We start from the raw sequence: 23,451 nt of genomic DNA on the forward strand, positions 1-23,451 counted from the left end.
TTGAGTTGCGTAAAAAACTGCTTTGCCTTGTCTTTGTTCCAAGTATAATTTGTTTCCAAATCCTATGTTTGAACATAATCCTTTGTCATTGAGAACAATACAACAAATTACATAACAACATGAGATTAGAGTGCTATATAAACAAGATTGAGGAGGAGACACGCCAGTGACGGAAGTTCACAAAGTGAGTTTTGTGAATGTGACTTTATCAAACTCAAATACCAACTTAACCAGCAGTTTATCCAGCCTACAACATGGGCTCTAAGGGAAGTCCGTCTCCATTGTCATCACATTCTCCATCTTTGAGGTTCTGAGTGACAGCATCTCCTGGTGGTACAGCATTGTTACGCTTTACTTTGAAAATGTCCCATCTTTCAGGCAGCAGGCCCTTGTTGAACAGGACCAAAGCCAGTGCAGAAAAAGCTAGGATGGTTATCTGAGTACAAAGCATGGAGAATGTTCTGACTGCAAACTTTTGGACGTAGACGCCGTCCTCCAGTGTGCAACCAGGAAGACAAAGAACTACAGGAAGACCTACAGCGTTCTCTCCTAACAGTATCCTCAAAATCAGCCCTACAATGTAACCCACCACAGCACCGTACCCATTTGTCACTTTGAAGAAGAGCACAGAAACCAGTTGGGGGAATATAAGGGTGTAGGAAACGTCTGCTGCAAGAATCCAGATGCCAATGATACTTTTAGAAACAAATGTCATGGATGCCCCAAGGACACCGACAACCACCACTGTGATCCGAATCACCCACTGCATTTCACGATCTGAGGCCTGGGGACACAGACAATGAGATGTGTTATTATATTCATTCATGTACTTTGAAACTCTGCTTGTTCATGTTGCCTTTGCAAATGAACAGCAATCAACCCAAGAACACATTCCTGTCAGTGTCCTGCAGTCCTCACCTGTTTGCGCAGAATGTTCTTGTAGATGTTTGATGAGAAAACAGTAGTTGCAGATAACAGGCCTGAGTCTGCGGAGGACATGACGGCTGCAGCAACAGCGCCAATTCCAATGATTGAAACAAAAGATGGAGTGAGGTACTGCAGAGTCAGAGGAAGGACCATCGACTGCTCACCACGTTCATAAGGAGACGGAGAGCCATACATCGTCAGGTTCCAGTCTGGACAAGAGATATGAAGGTTCAACTTTTGATACTTCTGAACATCCACACAGTAATCAAACAAAAACACTGGCTCTTTTATGCAATTTTAAAGATTGTGCCGAGTTAAGGAAGTAGCACAGACATAGCAGTTACTCCGCTGGTTGCAAAGAGAACTCATTATAAATGGAAGTCACTGGGAAAATGAGCCTCTGCTCTTTACTACTTATAACATCAATAAACATTGTCCTGTTCTCTGTCATGTTGAGATGATCTCACCCTACAGATTCCATTTGTACCCGGACTGATTCCATATGGGAGCAACTGACCTGGATACTCTATAAGACACACAATTTTATTAACCAAATTTAATTATCCATGTCAAAACAAGAAGGGAATAAAGCACATTGAGGTGGAGCAACTGCCTCATTCATTATGGAATGTGTAGGATGGAGAAAAAAAAGGCAAATTTATCCGTCTCAAACTTAATTCCCACCTGTGGAGGCAGCGACAGCCCCGACCAATACTGGAGGAATTCCCAGTATGATAATTACAAAGGCAGCAGCATAGCAGGTTAACTGGGCGGTCTGTGATGAGGAAGCAGACAGCATCCTCTGGTGGAAGCACTGAAAAGACAGACTGCCAAGAGCCTGGAGAAAGAAACAACACAGCAACACATGTAAGAATTGTACACATGGACAAATACTGAAGGAACAGTATAAAAGCACATCAAACTAAAACAGACATACTGATGTGACTGAGAACAAGAGTACATACACAATTTAAACCCGTAGGACTCAGTCATGAAAGGGCCCTAATCCCACGCAACTCGGGGACGGTGAGAAACTTCATGTGGTTCTGTTGAAGTGGAATTTTAAAGTAGTAGTTTTCCCGCCATTTTAACGTCAAATTTATCGGAGCACTGAGGCTACGCCTTTTGACCTTGAGATAATCCTTTCATAACTTTTAATCATTAACTCGGCTCGAACATATGGACCCTGTTTGACGCGGCTAGCTCAAACGTGCTAGGACAAGTTCGTTCAAATGCGAGGACTAGACAATTTTGTTTTTACAAAATGGCCGACTTCTGTGTGGGCGGAACAACTATGTGCGACTTAGACACGATAGAAAAATTGATCCTACAACTTTTGTTTGACCATGACCTAACTTCTGGGGGCTCTACAGAGCCCTGGGGCTACAAACAGGTTTGTGCCTAATGCCAATAGCACATTTATCGCACATTAAACCCCTCAAAAATATGCACAAGAGGAAAATAATAATCTCAATAGGAAAAATAGGTTCCTTCTCACTAACACTTTTAAAAAAAACTTACCATCAATAAGAAGTCATCAATCCACTTCCAGACATCCTCTTTCTCCAGTGTGCCAACCCAGGGTTCTTGAAATGTGTAGTTAAAAGCTGTGTCTGCGATATTTAAAGATGTTTCATTGAGCAGGAGGAAGGGGACGCACAGCCACTGTTAACACATGTCAAGACTAAAGATATTAGCTTTACAGGATGACCCCCATCACTTCTTTCTTTTCTTTTTTGCTGCTAATGTTTTTGAATTTTATTGCCAGTAAACCTTTGCTTAGCAATTGTAGGGTAGTTTGGCTGCTAGCACTGTGAGCATAGCTAGCATAATAGTGACTACACGCTAAGCTAAAAGTAAAAGTAAAGTAAATTTCAATTAACAAAACATTTTCTGTTAGCACAGTTTACTTTGAGTGAACATTAAAAAAAAAAGACTTGTGTCCTACCAAAGGGTTGTGACATCACTTGTGAGAGTCCCATTTTGAAGCCTTGAGATTAGCAATTTGACCAACGCCATGTTGAGGTTTTACAACAAGATTTAACCATGTCCCGTAGACGAGCACAAATCACGACATAAATCACAAAAGTTTGGCATCTTCAAAAAGTGGGTCTACACCAACGTTTGGGAAACACCAATGTGGATAATTAACAGTATGTCTTGAACACACGTGCTATGCTGTCGACTCACCAAACTGACAAAAATGAGACCAAGCTGGATGATGTCAGTGAAGGCCACTGAGTAAAGGCCTCCTAACAAAGTGTAGATAATGGCCACAGCTGCTGAGATCCACACAGAATAAGCAAAGGGCAAGTCCAGGATCACAGTCATTGTTACTCCTGTTGGACAAAACCACAAACACAGACAGGCAAATACAGTTCAAATGGTTTCATTACCACTATGGGGCGCCATTTGTTAAGTTTCTTCTGCTGAATGTAAGCCTTACTCCAAACAACATTTAATCCAATGATGTTATTTTTTCAAAAAGATTTTGCTTTTATTCTCTTTATTTTTTGCTGTACATTTGATTGAAATACATTGACTTAAATTCATACCATTTGTACCTGTCATTGTTTGGAGTTGAGCATAAGCATCTTCACAAACAGCACCATATACACCATGTGTTTTCACTTAATCATGTAGGTGTGTTTACCTAAACTAAGCAGAGTGCACGCCACCCACAGCACATCCATGAGAAGAGTGGGCAGCACCAGAGCAGCACTCAACACGTTGCCATACTTTATCTGGAATGGGTCCAGCATGGTGATGTACTTCTTGTCCCTCATTGGCTTGGCAAAGAAAAGGCCACCTTGTGACATGGATGAGATATTAAATATCATTTTATCTGAATACAATTGAACAACTTTAAATATTGTTGCACAATACTGTGAGGTGCACAATTATAACTGTACCTATATAAAAATTGCAGGCATGCGAGGACAGGATCAAACCATTACTTACCTATGATGAAAGACAGAAAGTATTGTACAGGGAGCAGAGCCCAGATCAAGCCCATCTTTGGAGTGTACAGGGCCTCGGTAACACCAAGGATGAAACCACCTCCCACCCATGTAGCTGCAGAAAACCACACGACACAACTCTTGTTGCAAAACACCATATTAAAATGAAATAAATGACATACATACGCCTTTGGTTATTCGTCCAGATTTTTGCATTTCTTGATGTGGCATTTGTGATTTTCATTTCATTGGATTTAGTAATTCTGATACCACTAATTTTTGGAGATGTTAATCCTACTTCAAATTTGGACAAATAATCAAATTTTATTTGCTGGACAGAGATAAAGAGAAGATTTAATTAATCTTAGAAAAAAAAAAACTGCTTGTACAGGATTAAGTCAAATTTAAGATCAGCTCTAGCCACACCCTGGTTCTCGTAAACCTGGACCGAAACCCAAATTCACCCAAAACCTGTCCCACTAATTTATATCTAATGTGAAATAAAATGGTTTATTTATGTTGTTTCTATACCTTCTACCGTATTTGATTGTTTTATTTTATGTTTTATTGTTTTTTCGTAGGCCTATTATTAGGTCACAAGTTTTTATATTCTATACGTTTTATTTATCTCAGAACTTTGTCTACAGCTGTTATTGCTTTTAAAGTCCTTTATAAATAAATTTGGATTGGATGGAAGATGCTATCTACTCACCAGTCGTGGTGAAAATCCCAACCAGCAAGTTAATGTTTCTGCCTCCGAGCAGGATCACTTCAGTCCTGCTGCCACTGCTGGTCTTCTCAGCCTTCTTGGCTTTGCGGGCAGCTAAAATCCCAGTGCCCAGGATTAAGATGTAAAACACGACGACTGCAACCACTCCAGCGATGTTCAGTGCCATGGTGTTCTGCTTCTGTGAGGCTCATGTGCTGAAATGCAACCAGATGGACCAGTTAAATAGTTGTGCAGTTGGAACCCCTGGAGGGATAGATGCATTGAAAAAAACCCACAACATGCACTAACAGAAACATGTTGCAAAAACAATGATGGTTGATGATGATGTTTACTGCTGAGCCACAAATGGCACGGTTGAGTATTAAACATGACTTTAGAGACACATTTTAATTGTTGTGCAAGTCCCACTGAAACCAGACTTTTAAAATCATAGTGCTTAGTTGTCTCATCACTTACTGTCATTTTGGAATGAGCATTCAACTCACTCCCCTTGTTGTGTGGGATTCCACGCCCCCCCCCCCCCCCCCCCGTTAATTTCTTCTTCATTCGGTCTCTTTGTTATTTTCAAATGTATGAAAACAATGCTCTATCACAGACCTGGGCATGTAATGACATGATGTATGAAGTTATTGTTGCCCAAAGCCCACTTCAAGTTTTAGCCTGTTTTAATAATATAATCTATTATAAGGAGATGAGATTAATATTGAGCAGGATTGAGTTCTGTAACAAGAACTGCTTTGTCTCGTCTTTGTTCCAAGTATAATTTCCAAATCCTGTTTGAACAGAATCCTTACTTGTCATTGTTAACAATACAATGACATTTCTTGGCTGTCATCATTCACTAAGCCCAAAAACACACACTCGCGCAAATAAATAATGGTAGAATTACATGAGATTAAAGCGCTATATAAACAAGATTGAGGAGGACACGCGCCAGTGACTAGTCGTAACATGAGTTTTGTGAACGTGACTTATTATTAAGATCAAACTAAAATACAATATCATTGCTGTCAAGAGCACTAAAATGAACAGTTCCATTCTTTGGAACCGGTTAAAGCGGCTCGACCCGCCGTTAAGCTGCCTCAATGTGCCTGTGAGAGTTTTACTCATCGTATACACATTTTAAACTATACTGCAAATATTATCTGGCCTCGTGCCCAAATGTCAGATAACAAATAAAATAATGAGAATATAGTACATGCGTACCACAAACTAAGAATGGGGGGTGTCTGCTTATAATCCCCACATAAGTCACATAGTTATTAGCCTTTAAGAGTTCCTTTAAACAAACTTATTTGATCCAAGTGGCAGAAAATGCCACCTTGCTGTAAAAATATATATATATATATATGTATATATGTATATATATATATATATACATATATACATATATACATATATGTATATACATATATGTATATATACATATATACATATATGTATATACATATATGTATATATATATATACATATACTTATATATATATATACATATATGTATATGTATATATATACATATATGTATATACATATATGTATATATATATATATACATATATGTATATACATATATGTATATATATATATATATATATACATATATGTATATGTATATATATGTATATATATATTAAACACAGCCATGATAGCTTAACAATAAAAAACGGAATGGCACGAAATGTCCCGAGGAACTCTTAAAGGGTTAAGATCATACAAAACAATTCCAGCAATGACAGCAAAGCCAGTGCATGTGGGTGGCAGGTCGGCAGGTGGCAGCAAAGCAAGAAAAGTGCTTTGTCGAGCACGCGACGAAGAAAGATGCGTCACCCACACTGAAGTCAGCTTCTAATTCGTCAAGTCATCTTCCTCGCCGGCAGTTAAGGGAACGCTCACGGGGCTTTTAACATAGTTCTATGTCGATAATGTGTCTGACGTGAGGTAAAGCTTTAACCTGCTTTAAAAACAATAATAAAAAAAACGGATGCTTTTCAGATTTTACCGATAAATACAAGAGTTAAAAAAAATCCAATTTGCCCTGAACGCGCCCCTTTAACCGTCGAATGTGAAGCGAACTTCGCGTCACAAAGTGTCATTTGTTTTTGTTTCGCTGAGGAGGAAACAGCTGAGAAAAGGCTCTTTGTTTTTAGTTTGACTAGCGAGGTGAGTTTAATACACAATCGATTATTTACGATAATGACTGTTTAAATAGTGTCTCCTCTGCAAGTATCCATGAGCTAACATGAGCCAAAGACGATAGATTTGATGTAATAACGACAAAATGACAGACAGACAGACGAGTCTAATGCTGTAATAACTGGTTGATAGTCTGCACGTCTGTCATTTTATATATTTCATTATATTTTATTTTGTGCAATACACAAAAAAGACTCAGATTTGCCTCCGCAACACCGCAATCAGTGATCATGTGTATAACAGGGCCGGCCCAAGCCCTTATGGGGCTCTAAGTAGAGTTTGATTTGGGCCCCTGCCAGGGTTCAAATTTCAATCTTATCTTTATGGGTGTGTTATTTAATAATACGCTGTATTAGGGAGAGGCTTCACTGTGAATGATCCATTCTAGCACTTAAACACAAAGAGTGCCACACTTGTTTCTCCTTCTCTTGTGTTTTTCCTATTTGTGTTGGTGACTTGCACTTCAGTGTGTGCATTTTATTTGTGTGTGTGTGTGCATGTGTGTTCTCAGTCGGTCACCATGACGACCAAGCGTGGACTGATAACTGAATCGTTCAAGGTGCTGAAGAAAGGAAGGAGAGGTGGCAAACGGGAGAAGCTGCCGCCGCCGACGCCTCCTCCTTCTCCTCCTCAGCAAGGTTAGAGTCAGTCGCTCTCTACAGTCGGAGAAAATGTGTATATATTTTGACTGATTTTAATGCTCTGTGAATGTCTCTGGTGGACCAGAGTCTGACAGTGAAGCGGTCAGAGAGGACGAGCTGCACAAGCTCAGACAGTTTGATCTGGACTGGAGGTTCGGGCCGTGCACAGGTAACACACTTTTACAGTATATACTTTATACTTTGTTTACTTTATGATATGTTTGATAACTTCATTTTATCCATGTTTCGGCCCAGACAAAATAAATGAACATCACAGCAGTTTGAATCATTTATGAAATGAGCCGTCTCTTTGCAGGTATCAGCAGGCTGCAGAGATGGGAGAGAGCAAAGCTTCATGGTCTGGAGCCACCTGAGGAGATCAGAGAGATGCTTCTGCAGGCGCAAACGGACCCCGAGTACAAGCTGAGGTAGAACTAAAGCAAACTGACTCTCCAGCTTCACCATCTGTAAACAGTGGCACGCCTTTTGTTGCGGAGATTTGATTATTTAGTGAGTCGGACAAAGATGTTGTTTCCTGGAGTCAGAGATGAGTTAAGTTGAAAAGCTTTATTGGAAGCAACTCAGATCTGAGGAGAACTGAGACAATGCCGAACATCTGTAGACAACGGTGCTATACCGAGGTCACTGTGACAACAGTTTCGGCAGGCGCCGTCCTGAATTGTTTAGGCTTGTGCTTAGGAATGGGAGCTGATAACTTTAGAGAAGGCCGAATAATGTTTTTCCCTTAAAATGCCCCCTTTTATTGGTTTTTACAATCAATAAACTAACTAGAAAGCATAGAGCCTTAATAACCCAATCAATTACATCTAACCAATAAATCACTAAATTACATGCATCAAATACCCTTAACCCAGGGACTTCACCTGGCATGCATGGAAAAAATGCCCTTCTGAAAAATACACAATCAATCATAAACATAGTCATGACGGATACAAGAATTGTTCACACTTAATAAGTAAATCAGGCGATAATCAATCCCCTTAATCTACACAGTTCTTTGGATTTCGTCAAATTCAGACATGGTAAGGCAAACTAAGAATGTTGCACTTACCAGTCTGTAGTTCTGTTGAAATCCTGTTCGTGACGCCAATTTGTTGCGGAGTTTTGATTATTTAGTGAGTCGACCGAAGATGGAGTTTCCTGGAGTCAGAGATGAGTTAAGTTGAAAAGCTTTATTGGAAGCAACTCAGATCTGAGGAGAACTGAGACAATGCCAAACATAAAACAAGTATGTTAACAGTTGGGCATCCTCTGTCAGTCTGCCTGTGAGTCCCAGATTTAGCATATTTAAAGGTGCTTTCTCTGCTGATACATGGAGCTGACCTTGGGGAGGACTGCACAGTAGCGTCAGTCATCGGGCCCATTCCGGTCAGGCTCAGCGAAAACATGAAGAGAGCTATACCGCGGCAGGTTTTGGCAGGCGGCGTCCTGAATTGTTTAGGCTTGTGCTTAGGAATGGGAGCTGATAACTTTAGAGAAGGCCGAATAATGTTTTTCCCTTACACCTTTGGTGCTTTTCCATTATACAGTGCTAGCTCTACTCGGCTCAGTTTGCTATCAAAGCAACGGCTGCGTGAAACTGCCATGATGTGAAGGAGAGATTTACTGTTCACAAAATAAGTTGAAACTACATATTAATTATATTAAAGTTTTAATTATGAGTCTATTTTAACCATGGAAGTGAATTTACTGCCGATAAATTCCAGTCCATTGATGTTTTGCCGTGGTTGTGTTCTGTGTCTTTCAGCCTGTGGCGTGAGTATCCACTGTGAGAACGTCAAATCATTCCGCAGACGGAGAGAAAAGTGGCCAGAGCTCGACAAAAGTCACATCAAGTTTGTGTCCGTGTCGGACATTTTGAATCGTGTGATCAAACAAAGAAGCGTCCTTTGGCCTTAGCGCAGTGGAAACTACGGCAACAGAAGAGGATCACTCTCACATCCTGGAGGCAGGGAATACATCCACGTTTGTTTGTTTGTTTTAAGTTATGTCGTCTCTTACACACTAAGTTAAATTCATATTTTTTATTAAAAACTACTAAACACAGCCTTGTTCTGGCTTGAAACTGGGTCACAAACTCGGGTCTTTTTGCTGTAATCCAACAGTGTGGAGCCACTTCGCCTCCATGTGGCCTGTTTTGTTGATATTCTGGAAGGGCTTTACAGTCTGTACAGCAAGAGACATCCTCATCTTGAGAACCTCACATCGAGTGAGGGAAAAGGGCAACGGAAGAATAAAGACAAATATAAAATTAAAATAGAGGTAAGAAAGTAGAATAAAAGAAACCAGCAAAGAAAGCTGTAAAATATGTAAAAACAATCAAATACTATAGAATACCAGTGGAACAGATGTACCTAATAAAGTGGCCGCTGTGCGTATATTGCGTCACACGTTCCAAGCTCAGCGCTGATTGGCTCAAAACGCCGCTCATGTCAGTGACAGCAGACGCACCTCGTGCTCATTGGCTGGAGGCGGGCCGTAAAATGATTGAATAAGGCTTCAAGTGGGCGGGACTTCGGAGGAATCTTCACGCTCATTCGTCAGCGTCACGCGTCACTCTTGAGTCCCCGGGCCTCTCATTGGACGGTTCTTTTGCTCCCGTTAGGTTTTTTTTTCCCCTGACAGATGCCGCTGATCGTGCTCATGCGGCGCAGGAACGTCAAGGTTCATAAAGTTAGCTGCGGTAGCACCGGAAGTGAGATTTCAGCTTCGAAATAAGAGTCGTAAACGTATATGGGAGAGGAAATACTGTACAAATACACTGAATTTATTATGATGATAACAATGACTGGCTCCAGATTTGTTTTCTCTTTTTTAACCTCAGTTTCTCTCGTTTTTATAGTCAGGTTTTGACGTGTCTGTCTGAAAGCACAACAATCCAAAGTGGAATGCGCCAATATTATCCAGCCATTACTGTGTCTACATTCCCGATCTGTGACGTCTAATCATTTTCTGCCAGGATGTACACACTAATCATAAGGTTGGTTGACAGAAAGTATTAAATTCACGGAAACTTAAGTCACAAATGATCTTAAGATAGAATTAACTTAATTTAGTTGTTTTAAACTGAAGCCATTAGTTTCCTACTATCAGTGTTGTAATGTAAAAAAGCACAAATAATACTGTACTTAAATACAAAACTCACATATTTCACATATTCACGTTTGTCAATACTTTAGCAAATGTCATACACTTTAAGACTTTTTTATTTTCTTTATTTTTAAGAAAGTTATTTTTTAAGGCAAGAAAATGTGTTTTAGTCAAGTATCCCATTAAGGTACTGTTTACAACACTACCAACTACACCTTTTTCTTCCTCATCAAAGGATGTAAGGACGAGTAACTTTTAATTTGAAAGTCATCACAGGAAGTTGAGCCGTTTTTGGTTTTTGCAGAACTTGACGCGAGATGATGCTGTGTCCTCCAGCAGCCAGGGTAGACAGTAATGTTGTCTGGATACATTAAAGCAGATAGAGATATTTTTGCCTTTAACACGCCTTATTTTTTATTTTAGACGTGTATCATACAACATCTGTACGTATCTTACATCGTAGTGTCAACATAAATGGAAACGCCTTGACGGTTTTGTTCGTCCTCTCGTCGCTGTCACAGTAGATAACTACTGTAGAAATTATATTATTGCGATTATTTAACATATATATAGATATATTTATCGTTGCTGTGGCTGAGTCTCGTGCTTAACTAAAACGCATGTCGCCGTGACGAATCCCGACTGAAGTGGAGATAAAAGTGGACACACAGACGGACGACACACGGACAAAGTGACCGGTGAGCAACCTGTTCATCGTCGGAGGATTAACGTTACAACACACGGCTAGCTCTCCTGCTGCTAGCCTGTCACCTCCACACACACACACATTCCCGTTAAGCTAAACTAGCTGCTAGCTTGTAGTCCGGAGGCTTTAGTCTCTCATATTATTATCATTCTATATTATAGTTATCATTATTTATGTATGTGTTTGTATTTATTATTGTTATTATTGCACCTGTCGCTTTGTACGTATGGATCGTATAGCGTTAGCGCACACGAGCAGCCATTATCTCGCCAAATCTCAGCAGTTCTGAGTAAATGCGTTGTCATCTTTATCACGCACAATTTACGCTAGGCTACACCTCTACGATGATGGTGACGACAACAACAACAGTAATAATGATGATAACAGCAATAAAGAAAAAGGAACATTTAAAAATCCATATAATATTAATGTATTATTATTACTATTACTATTATTAGGTTTGGGAATCACAGGGTACCAGACTAATATGGTACATGATGCCAATAATATCTCGATGCCACGATTTCTCTAATTATTCACCACAGAAAAGTGCATAAAGTCAATGTATTATAGAATGTGGAGGGGCCGTCTCTTAATGTAGCTTTTGTTAAATGAGTAATAATAATAATATAAAAGTAGCATATTTTGTATGAATAATTATGAAAACAAAACCCATGCAAGTGCCATAAATGTAATTGTTTTGACAGGAAGTTGCCACACTTTGCACAGTAGTAATGTAATGTAATGTAAAAGAAATTTCCAATGTAATATTTACTGTCTTATACATGTTTGTTTTGAAATGTATTGATGAACACAGAATCATTGTAAGGGGATATTATCATGGACCATGTATCATGTACCCCATCCTGAGGTTCCGTGTGATTCCCATCCTTCCAAAATATTGAACAAAGATGTGAACTTAAACATATGAACTGGCCAGGAATGATTAAATTGCAGCCTTTGTGATTTGCTGTCTGCGTTGTTCACGCTTAATTGATTATATGCATGGAACGTTAATTACAACTTCCGATAGAAAATATTTACATAGTTGTTTTAGTTTAATTAGTTAGCCCTGAGGCATTCAACATGGCCTAAGATGAAAAATTGGTCTGGTCACTTTTGCAGACACTGTTGAACATCTCTGTGTCGTTGGCTGACAGCTTTCCCGCGAAATAGTGCATATATTCCATTGTTTCGGCCTCATATAGACACCTTAAATAATGCTTTTAACGTGTTTTTAATCTCACTGGGCTTATGGCTGTTTAGGTCTGGTTAAAAGTAAGAGTTAAGAGTAAAACTGTCAGATTTTCTTTGCATCCAAGTAGACGAGCTCAGCCTAATGACATAGAATCACTGTCCATCCAGTGTGATGCAACACAGCTGTTTTCTCCCAGTGTCAGCTCACACCCTGTGGATTGTAAGTCATGACGTCCCTTGGGCCTGTTTCTCTCTGCAGGTCTCAGACTGTGTGGTTGCTTGGCTCTACAGTACTTGGAGTAATTCCCCTGTGAAGTAATGCTCTGGGTTTATGTCTTAATTGTCATGATGTGGGGCTATATAGTGATGAAATTAAAAATAAAATAACGGCACATTGTCAAAACCGCAAGTAATGAAATAAAATCTAATTTAGTCCACATCGTGTTGAAGAATTGTGTTGATGTCTTTCCTCTCTTTCCTCTGCAGTGATGGATAATGCTCACACTAAGACGGTGGAGGAGGTTCTGGGCTTCTTCTATGTCAACGAGTCCACAGGCTTGAGCTGCGAGCAGCTGAAGAAGAACAGGGAGCGATGGGGACCCAACGGTAGTTTTTCTCTTGGGGTTTTGTCGTCGTTCATTCTTATTTTGGTTATTAAATATCACATTGTGTGACGAGGACCATCACATACGTGTATCTGGTCAAACTGTTGAGTAGCAGAACTAATTTTTGAAACGTTTTGTGGACGAGTCTATTAGGGATGGGGCAGGGGGGGAATTAATACCATGAAATATTGCGATATCTTGTGTAGCGATATAACTGTATTAATAACTGTGAAATGAATAACGTATATCTCCTTTTCTCCCTCATCTCTCCTTTCTGTTTTCATATGATCCCTTCTTCACTCTCAGAACTACCTGCAGAAGAAGGTGAGTTATTGATCTGTGTACTGTGTGTCTCATCTGTCCATCCGTCCACCCATTACAGTCTTTGTGTCTTCCTGTCTTTCTCACGGTGTCTTCATATCCCTGTGCAGGCAAATCCCTGTGGGAGCTGGTTCTGGAACAGTTTGAGGACCTGTTGGTTCGAATCCTGCTGCTGGCTGCCTGCATTTCCTTCGTAAGGCGCCATTCATTCGCACATTGTTCTTTAGTGACTGTGATAAATACACAAAAAAGAGTAAATCCGTATCTGTATTTTTTGTCTTGTATTTTTGTCGTAGATTCTGGCTTGGTTTGAAGAAGGAGAGGGAACAATCACAGCCTTTGTCGAACCGATCGTCATCCTCCTCATCCTCATCGCCAACGCTATTGTAGGAGTATGGCAGGTAAAATGTGATATATCAATCCGACTTTATTTATAAATCGCTTTTAAAAACAACGACAGAAAATACTGTATATAATTTCACTGGATGCTGAAGTTAATTTAGGTAATTATTTGTTATATTAACAGATGAAGATTAGATAAATATACAGTATGAAATACTGATAACTGATGAGTCACTAATATCTGACATGTTTCACATGTTCTGCATCCTGGTCTGAGATACTTTTGCTTTAATTTTAGTTTTATTTTGATTCATATTTCTATATCTAACACCCTTGTTCCCTTGACTTGAAACCGTGTAAAATGTTTGATGCAGATGTGACGAAAAAAAAGGAATAAACTCTTTATCGTCCTGCAGGAGCGCAACGCGGAGAACGCCATCGAGGCTCTGAAGGAGTACGAGCCAGAGATGGGCAAAGTCTACAGACAGGACAAGAAGAGCGTCCAGAGAGTGAGAGCGCGGGACATCGTTCCTGGAGACATTGTAGAAGTTGCAGGTGAGACGACAAACGCGAGAAGCATCTTCATATTTTTTTTCTGCAGGCCATCGAGAAGTCACGAACATGATGAATATGATTTGAATCGAGTAACAATATGGCGTGTTTCCACCGGCTCGCCTCAGCACGGCAAGGTTAAGTTGCGTTTCCACTAGCATAATACCTGGTATCAGGTACGTTATTTTAGTACCTGCTCTGGAAAATTCCAAGCAAGCTGAAGCGGTACTATGAGTGGTGTCGCCAGACTGCCAGCCACTGATTGGTCAGTGGTTAATTTACAACAATTACCAGGGAAAAGGGGCTTTAGTTTCCCGGCTAATTTTCAAATACATTTTTGAATCAGCTCATTTGACCTGGTTGTACCGTGTCAGTGTGTGCTGCCCTGGTTGCAGAGGCCACAGAAACGGAGCAAACTGGAACAGATCAAAATGAGGCTTCGTTTTAAAATATCATCAAACACAGGGGATTAGAACTAAAAGCCACTAAGAGCCTGGCCCCAAACAAAACCCTGTTAGCGTTAATATATGAAGTAAATGAAGGACTACTGGAAACAACTAGGAGCACAAAGTAAGTGACTAAACCCCAGTGAGTCGTCGTCTATTTGGCCGACAGTCAGAAAGCCCTGTATAACACCGCTTTGAGCATGGACAGACCCTTTTTTTTTTTTTTTATTCAAGCACAATGTTGTTCCACTGCAGTTGTTTAGATGTGACTGTGGCTTTTTCCTACATTAATTTCTGGCAAACATCATAGTCTGAATGCCTGCAGCTACTACTTTACCCTCTCCTTTGACTTCTATCGTAATGGAAACCCAGTGAGAGACTCACAAAGGTCTGTGGAAAATATGTCATCGGAGTAGATTGTAAAGCCCCGGTCTTAGAAGGATTTTGTGTATATATTAATTTGCTGTAAATCTGACATGTTGCTTAATGGCCGCTGTGTATAAATCCTTGTCATTCAGTTGGTCTGTCCCTTTCAGTGTAACAAAAGCTTTTCAGGTATCTGGTAATGCTATGTGCTGATCTAGGTGCAAAGCTTCACAGTTGAGTGTTAAGCAGCCATTCCCAAACTTAAAGGGGGCCCACTTTGAAATCAATGTCATATTTGAAAGATTTAGCGTCACAATAAAGTGGAACTATCCGTCAACATAAACAACAATTTACAAATTTAAATTAACAAATGAGGGCATTGAGGGCAAATACAAACTCTTACGAGTTGCCCTCCCATCTTAAGCTGTGTCAGCACATTTGGTCCTTGAATTTGAGGAAATTTGTCCTTGATGTTAACCAAGGTGTAGGAACCCTGATTTAAACATACTTTACTGAGTGTTAAGAGTTTCACATTACGCTTAATTTGAATTTAGCTTTATCAACACGTTTGCTGCCAAAGATTGTGATGAATTTGAAGAAATGTATTGCAGCCATATGACATGCAGAGGTCAATGTAGATCAATAATGTAAATAAGTAAGTAACGTTAACTGTTGAGGGGCTTTACGCACACACACAGTCTAGTTTCCATTACTTCGGGGACATTACATCGACTTACAGTCATTTACATTATGGGGACTGTGTAAACAGATTTCGGTCCCCACGACATGAGAAACACCTGCAACACACACACACACACACACACACACAGACTCTTGACCCAAAAAGAAAATTCTTAAATCCTCCAGATACCCACTACAGCTATTTTTAGTGCTTCAGAGAGAGAAAACGGGGTTATTTGTGTGTGAGTGTGGGAACTCTGTGACAGTAACCAGAGGTGGAACCACAGGACAAAGCCTGTGTATCATTACAGACCCAGTGTTGTAGCCATTCATCTCAAGACCAGACAGTAAAACTGCAGCGAGAGGTGTCAGTTTTATGAAAAGATGTTCAACTTATAAATTATTATCAACAGATCTTCGCTCTGTCTCTTTTTTTTCTGGGACCTGCGCCAAAAGTAAAAAGCAGACACACCTGAAGACGTGTGCAGTGGGAGCAATTTAATCTGTGCATTATCCAAATCCAAACATCACTCGTGACAAAGTTTGGGGACCCAAAAAAATCTCTCGCGATCTCCCCGTTGTTCGGGAACCAGCACTTTCGCACACATCATTATTCCAACAATGTTCAAAGCATCTGTGCAGCCTCTGGTTTCCCTGTGACATAAACACTTGTAAACAGTTTACAGAACGTAGACGTTTCACGAGTGGCAGTTTATCTTTGTTAGCAAAATAGTTTTTGTCATCATATCCTGGACACGCGATTTCCTCTCTGAATCTCTGGGGAAAATAGAGAAACATGGATCGTGCTCGTTTCTGTAAACACTAATAGGCATCGTGCAAGTTGTGTTACATTAATTATCATCCTAAATTATTGTTTAAATGTTTCTTTAATGACAAAAACCAGAGGTAGACGCAATAATAATTGGCATTTACGTTGCGTGATGTTTACTATTTAATAATTTAAAGGCACATTGAATGACCCAGTGAACATTCAGTTTCTCCCACCTCTGGTAAATATGTTAATAGAAAACATAATTGAGGTTTTTCTTCTCTTTTTCTCTCCGTCCTCACTTCCACAGTGGGTGACAAGGTCCCAGCTGACATCAGGCTGACGTCCATCTGCTCCACCACTCTCAGAGTGGACCAGTCCATCCTGACAGGCGAGTCCGTGTCAGTGCTCAAGCACACAGACCCGGTTCCTGACCCACGAGCCGTCAACCAAGACAAGAAGAACATGCTCTTCTCTGTGAGTCACAACATCTGTAATCTGTCCAGTTGCACTTGGACGTTCTGTCAACAGTCACACCCAAACTATGTTGGTACTGAGGCAAAAATTCAGCTGTTTTTTGTGTGACTTTAACATCTTTTAATCCAGTGTTTCTCAATCCTGGTCCTGGAATCGTGTCAAATGTTGCCATTTATAAAACACAATAATCTCACAGCATAGCACTGACATTGGCCTCGCCCGTGACCTTTTTCCGTTTTCCCAGGGAACCAACATCGCAGCAGGGCGAGCCATAGGCGTTGTCGTGGCAACAGGAGTGCAGACGGAGATCGGGAAAATCCGAGATGAGATGGCCTCCACTGATCCCGAGAGGACGCCACTGCAGCAGAAGCTGGACCAGTTTGGAGAGCAGTTGTCAAAGGCAAGAGCCTGTGTGGGGTTTTTGATGTGGAGGGTCCCAACCAGGGGAGCCTACCTGAGTGTTTAAGTTCACTGCGTGTCATCCAACAGTTCCCTTCTTTTTGGCAACTATATTTCAAACATTATTTCTTCTTATTGGTTAGTAAGCGTACACTACCGGTCAAAGGTTTGGGGTCATTTAGAAATGTCCTTTTTTTGAAGGAAAAGCACCTTTTTTTCAATGAATATAACATTAAATGTATCATAAATACACTCTATACATTGTTAATGTGGTAAACGACTATTCTAGCTGCAAACGTCTGGTTTTTAATGGAATAAGTACATAGGTGTATAGAGGCCCATTTCCAGTGTTCTTATTATTTTGAATAAAAATCATTATTTTTAATCTAGTCAATGTCTTGACTATATTTTCTATTAATTTTGCAACTCTTTTGATGAATAAAATTGTGACTTTTAATGGATCTATAGAGCAAATGTCTGTGATATTTGTCAGAGCTTTAACAAACAGTTGTCCTCCTTGTTTTAATCCCTGCAGGTTATCAGTGTGATCTGTGTGGCAGTGTGGGCCATCAATGTGGGACACTTCAACGACCCGGTGCATGGAGGCAGCTGGCTGAGAGGAGCTGTTTACTACTTCAAAATTGCTGTCGCTCTGGCTGTGGCTGCCATACCAGAAGGTAACCAGACAGGCTTTACAGGTTTTTTCATGTAATACATTCCGTATATAACGTACCTTTTTAAAAAGCTGCGATCTCCAACATTCCTGCTGTGTTTTCCTCTCAGGTCTCCCAGCGGTCATCACCACCTGCCTGGCGCTGGGCACCAGGAGAATGGCCAGGAAGAACGCCATCGTCCGCAGCCTGCCGTCAGTGGAGACGCTGGGCTGTACGTCTGTCATCTGCTCCGACAAAACGGGAACGCTGACCACCAACCAGATGTCCGTCTGCAGGGTGAGACAACATCGGTCATGTCTTAAAACTGTCAGCCTCGTGTACGTCTTGTGTGTTTTTGATTACTGGACTAATTTCAGCACTTAACATTCACACAGCCGTCACTGCATCAGTACAATAACAATATGGTGTGAACCATACAGTGCATTTTTAAATATTAATCACCTTGATGGTGTCCTTAAATGTCATAATGTGAAACTAACATCAAGTCTTCTTCTAATGTGTGTGTGTGTAGATGTTTGTAGTGGACAGTGTGTCAGGAGATCGCTGCAGCCTGAGTGAATTCACAGTGACTGGATCTACTTATGCCCCTGAAGGGGAAGTGTGAGTGTCCTTAATCTTTAACCGTTAACCCTTTAACCTTTAAGCCTGATTTGTTTTTTGTTTTTTTAACTTTTTTAAACTTTTGTCAAGTGTCACTTACTTAAAGTGTCAAGCAATGGAGAATAAATCAGGCTTTAAACTGTGACAGTATGGATAAATTACTAATGACTAAAAGCCATAATTTATAACCTTCAAATTAACATCTGGCTTTTTTTTTTTTTAATCTGCATGCATGCATCCCTCTTCTCCAAACGCCTCTGTTTGTTATTTATTTGTCCTCTACATGTCTCTTTCTTCGTCGCGTCTCCAGCTTCAAGGACGGCTCAGGGGTGAAGTGCAGTCGCTATGAAGGCCTGGTGGAGTTGGCCTCCATCTGTGCACTGTGCAACGACTCGTCACTGGACTACAACGAAGTACGGAACGATCAAACCGACAACTCAGACCATTTACAGACGATCACAGTGAACTGACTGAGTGTGTGTGTGTATTACAGGCAAAGGGAGTGTATGAGAAGGTTGGGGAGGCAACAGAGACTGCCCTCTGCTGTCTGGTGGAGAAAATGAACGTGTTCGACACAGACCTGAGACGACTGAGCCCTGCTGAGAGAGCCACGGCCTGCTGCTCTGTAAGTGTTCCAATAATGCAAAAAATGTCTTGTACATTACTCCTCCTTGTTTTTTTGGGCTCTTGAGACCATGAGATCATTAAATGGATAGTTCAGTGTTTTTTTTGTATGGGATCCTGAAACATTGACTGGGTTGTTCTGCCCCCTGCTGGCCACCTGGGTTAACATTCAACACCTTTTTCTGACCATAAACTGATGCTCGTCTCCCACACCTGCACAATATGGATGTTATTTCTGTTTCCTGCTGACAAAACCCATCGACTCCTACTAAATGAAAGAAAACACGAACTGTAGCTGTGCTTTAATGTGTCGTTTCAGGTGATCAAGCAGCTGATGAGGAAGGAGATCACGCTGGAGTTCTCCAGAGACAGGAAGTCCATGTCCGTCTTCTGCTCGTCCAATAAACTCACCAGGTCCACCACTGGAAACAAGATGTTTGTTAAGGTCAGTTACACACACACACCCCGCCCCTCGTCATGTGACCCCCCCCCGCTTATGCCATGCCGTCTAACCGTCCCACGTCTTCGTGCAGGGAGCTCCAGAGAGCGTGCTGGAGCGCTGCACTCACATCCGGGTCAGCGGTTCTGCTCGTGTGCCTTTAAAACCTGCGGTTCGAGAGCAGCTCCTGTCCACTGTGAGGGAGTGGGGATCGGGCCGGGACACGCTGCGCTGCCTCGCCATGGCGACCAGGGACACGCCGCCTGACATCCATTCTCTTAACCTGGAGAACACGGCCGCCTTTGCTCAATATGAGGTGAAGATTATGATTATGAGGATGATGATGATGATGATGATGGTGGCTCATGTATCAGATCAAGTGTGAATACTTAATCTAAATGTTTAAGTGGAACTTCACCAGCACTTTTATGTGGATCCCTGCTGAAGCTTAACTGCGCCTCCGTCTCTTTGCTCTTCCCAGTCGGACTTGACCTTTGTGGGCTGTGTGGGCATGTTGGACCCCCCCAGGAAAGAGGTGCTTGGTGCAGTCCGGATGTGTCGACAGGCTGGCATACGAGTCATCATGATCACAGGTGCAGTTGACATAAGTTTAAAGGTACTCGTTTGAGAACCACTGGTCTAGATTACGCCACTGGCTTTACCTCACACTGAATTTTTCTCGTCAGGTGACAACAAAGGCACGGCCCTGTCCATCTGTCGGAGGGTGGGGATCATCACAGAGCAGGAGGAGCAGGAGGGCACCGGGGTCAGCGGAGGCCTGACGGGCCGGGAGTTTGACGAGCTGCCCCCTCACCTGCAGCGTCAGGCCTGCCGCACGGGGCGGTGCTTTGCACGGGTGGAGCCGGCACACAAGAGTCGTATCGTGGAATATCTGCAGAGCTTGAGTGATATCACTGCCATGGTGAGCGTACGACCTCAGAGCATTATGATAACATTCATATTAGGGGTGCAAAACAGAACAGTGAACCGTTTGGTATGATGTCCAGACAGGTGATGGTGTGAACGACGCACCGGCGCTGAAAAAGGCTGAGATCGGCATCGCTATGGGCAGCGGCACAGCCGTGGCCAAGTCAGCCTCTGAGATGATCCTCGCCGACGACAACTTCTCCACCATCGTGGCAGCCGTGGAGGAAGGTCGGGCCATTTACAACAACATGAAACAGTTCATCAGATACCTGATATCCTCCAACATAGGAGAGGTGGTCTGGTAAGTCCAACGAGAAACACATTTAAAAATTAATTTATACACAGCCCGGAAAAACTAGTTTCAACGAGTCATTGTTCCCTTTCCTCTTCCCAGTATTTTCCTGACCGCCGCCCTCGGCATGCCTGAAGCTTTGATACCAGTCCAGCTGTTATGGGTCAACCTGGTCACTGACGGTTTCCCAGCAACAGCTCTGGGCTTCAACCCTCCTGACCTGGACATCATGTCTCGTCCTCCTCGCTCCCCCAAAGAGCCTCTCATCTCCAGCTGGTTGTTCTGTCGCTACCTCATCATCGGATGTGAGTCACCAGCAATTGCTACCATTGATCCGTTTCAAACACAAAGCCATATTATTATATTCTTGTATATTCTTGTAGTTTTAGAAGATCTTTGTGTGCAGCACATAGTGATTCACATCCTCCTCTGCAGGTTATGTGGGAGCAGCCACAGTTGGAGCTGCTGCCTGGTGGTTCATGGCGGCCCATGATGGACCTAAACTTTCCTTCTATCAGCTGGTAAACGCATCACTGCACATTTCTTCTAACGCTCTTAGGCCCCTCAGTATATGCTGAGACGCATGTTTTCTTCCACAGTCCCACTACCTACAGTGCAGTGACGGCCACATGGAGTTTGCAGGAGTGCAGTGTTCGGTCTTTGAGTCACCGTATCCCATGACGATGGCTCTGTCTGTCTTGGTCACCATAGAGATGTGCAACGCCTTGAACAGGTAAAAACAACACAAGTCCACTTCTTATCCGACACTGCCGTCTTCTTGTGTCCGAACCTGGAGCAGCTCCGTGTCTTCATGTGACACTTCCAGTTATGTGTACAATGATTTGGTGCAGATTTATGTAATTATCAATAGTTGTTTCATCAATTAAATAATACATAAATAGGAAAAAAACTACAAAAGAAACAACAGTGTTAAAGAGCTTTGAGTTGTGGATGGAGGCGTTCTTTTTTTGCTGGTGGTGCACAGCCTGCCAGAAATGATTATTGTATATGATTATTATTATTAGACAAATAGCTGCCAAGAGCTTTGGGCTGAGCTGTGGTGGAGAACTTGGAGCTAAACAATGAAAGTAACATTTGTTTTCCTTTGTGGTCCAGTCTTTCAGAGAATCAGTCCCTGCTGAAAATGCCTCCCTGGTCAAACCCATGGCTGGTTGGCGCCATCTGTCTGTCCATGGCCTTACACTTCCTCATCCTTTATGTTGACCCACTGCCGGTAAGGGTTTTGATTAAAAGGACCATTTGTGTAGCACGAATGGTGGGAAACACACCAGCAACAAGCAGCAACAAGTGATGGTTCAGCTTTGTTTTTTGCTGCTCTATCTCGTCATTACACAGCCTGGAAATAGGGGTGCTTTTTATTATCACTCATTAATTGTTGCTCACAGATTATATCAATGGACACAGTGTTTAAAAAATTCATTCATGTTCACCTCAGTGACACAAACTTACCAAACAAGGCAGCAGTAGACTATGGTTTCTCCATGGACTTTGGTGCGGGGAGAGTTAGAGGATTACAAGCATCTGTTCACCGACACTGGGCTGAATCTTAAACCTATCTGTCTGTCAATGTCTTCAGATGATATTCCAGATCCGCCCTCTGTCGTGGCCTCAGTGGGTGGTGGTGTTGAAGATGTCACTCCCTGTCATCTTCATGGACGAGGCCTTGAAGTTCCTGGCCCGCAACTACATCGAGCCGGGAAACCAGGTGGGTGCTCGACAATACTACCGTACTTATGTTGCACGCTTATTGTCTAACACTCCCCCCCCACGACTCTCTGACTCAAACAGCTGTTGGATGAGGAAGAGGAGGAGGAGGAGCAGCTGCAGGGAGCAAGGGCTAGCACAGGACTTCTCAGTGGCGTGATGAAGAAGCTACGCCAGTGCCTGAAGGGCGTGTCCTGGTCATTCGTGCTGATCTCCGCACCGCTGGTATCCTGGATCTTCAGCCTGGACTCTGACATCACTAACATCTTCTGGGAGTGATGGAAGACAGAGGGTACAGGTGGACTGTGAGGGGGGAAGGGGAGGTGAGGTGAGGGAACAGTCAAAGACAGGAGGAGTCTATAAGTTGAAAGTTTGTGGAAGACGTTTTTGGAAGCGAGCGGCAAGGTGGAAGTTTGATAAACACTTGAGATTCAAGAAGGTAAGAGTTTCTAGCAAAGTAGACAATCGGGAAAGTGAGACTTAAGTGTCACGAAAAGGTGCTATGTGTAGCTAATTATCGAAAAGTTCTTCCACATGTCAACTCCCCATGTTTTTCCTGCGGGCATGCTAATGTTGGGTGAAGCTTGCGTCCACCACCTCTTTCATATTCGCATAGCATGCTAACCTACTAATTTTTATTACATTTTAAGAGTCTGTGCTTGCATGATGGACATTAGAATGTTAGCATGCTAGCGTTAATCCGCTTGTTGTTTCCACCTAAACCTTCCTGTCACCATTTGGCATGCA

The 23,451-nt window shown here is 41.9% G+C and overlaps 3 protein-coding genes across 4 annotated transcripts; 2 read left to right on the forward strand and 1 right to left on the reverse strand.

The window, feature by feature from the left end:
• Positions 1-247: 247 nt before the first annotated feature.
• Positions 248-4,783, reverse strand: LOC310940647 (high-affinity choline transporter 1-like; the record flags this gene model as incomplete). The annotated part of the gene is made up of 8 exons (XM_083905636.1): positions 248-784; positions 919-1,136; positions 1,612-1,765; positions 2,449-2,592; positions 3,118-3,266; positions 3,581-3,736; positions 3,889-4,002; positions 4,600-4,783. 8 exons carry the CDS (start codon positions 4,781-4,783, stop codon positions 248-250), a joined length of 1,656 nt encoding a protein of 551 aa, XP_083761762.1.
• Positions 4,784-6,677: 1,894 nt separating this feature from the next.
• pold4 (DNA polymerase delta 4, accessory subunit) lies at positions 6,678-9,518 on the forward strand. The gene is made up of 5 exons (XM_083905967.1): positions 6,678-6,777; positions 7,322-7,448; positions 7,537-7,620; positions 7,768-7,879; positions 9,220-9,518. Exons 2-5 carry the CDS (start codon positions 7,331-7,333, stop codon positions 9,242-9,244), a joined length of 339 nt encoding a protein of 112 aa, XP_083762093.1. The 5' UTR covers positions 6,678-6,777; positions 7,322-7,330; the 3' UTR covers positions 9,245-9,518.
• Positions 9,519-12,953: 3,435 nt separating this feature from the next.
• LOC310940884 (sarcoplasmic/endoplasmic reticulum calcium ATPase 2) lies at positions 12,954-22,983 on the forward strand (the record flags this gene model as incomplete). Of its 2 annotated transcripts, none has more annotated exons than XM_083905924.1 (23): positions 12,954-13,071; positions 13,377-13,394; positions 13,502-13,584; positions 13,688-13,792; positions 14,150-14,288; positions 16,858-17,024; positions 17,269-17,424; positions 17,959-18,100; positions 18,207-18,373; positions 18,609-18,697; positions 19,008-19,110; positions 19,191-19,322; positions 19,641-19,766; positions 19,855-20,076; positions 20,242-20,353; positions 20,447-20,682; positions 20,768-20,988; positions 21,082-21,284; positions 21,415-21,500; positions 21,579-21,712; positions 22,096-22,213; positions 22,577-22,709; positions 22,805-22,983. In XM_083905924.1, 23 exons carry the CDS (start codon positions 12,954-12,956, stop codon positions 22,981-22,983), a joined length of 3,189 nt encoding a protein of 1,062 aa, XP_083762050.1. The 2 variants fall into 2 exon arrangements, with proteins under 2 accessions (XP_083762050.1, XP_083762049.1); XM_083905923.1 differs by having other exon boundaries at positions 22,577-22,705; positions 22,789-22,983.
• Between the last annotated feature and the right edge of the window lie 468 nt (positions 22,984-23,451).

The sequence above is a fragment of the Microchirus variegatus genome (assembly GCF_963457635.1).
Source record: "Microchirus variegatus genome assembly, chromosome: 19".
NCBI classification, from domain to species: Eukaryota; Metazoa; Chordata; class Actinopteri; order Pleuronectiformes; family Soleidae; genus Microchirus; species Microchirus variegatus.

Coding starts and splice junctions, on each gene's coding strand:
- pold4 (XM_083905967.1), top strand. CDS start 7,331: ATGACGACCAAGCGTGGACTGATAACTGAATCGTTCAAGGTGCTGAAG. Junction 7,621..7,767: donor GAGGTTCGGGCCGTGCACAG/GTAACACACTTT, acceptor GTCTCTTTGCAG/GTATCAGCAGGCTGCAGAGA. Junction 7,880..9,219: donor GACCCCGAGTACAAGCTGAG/GTAGAACTAAAG, acceptor TGTGTCTTTCAG/CCTGTGGCGTGAGTATCCAC.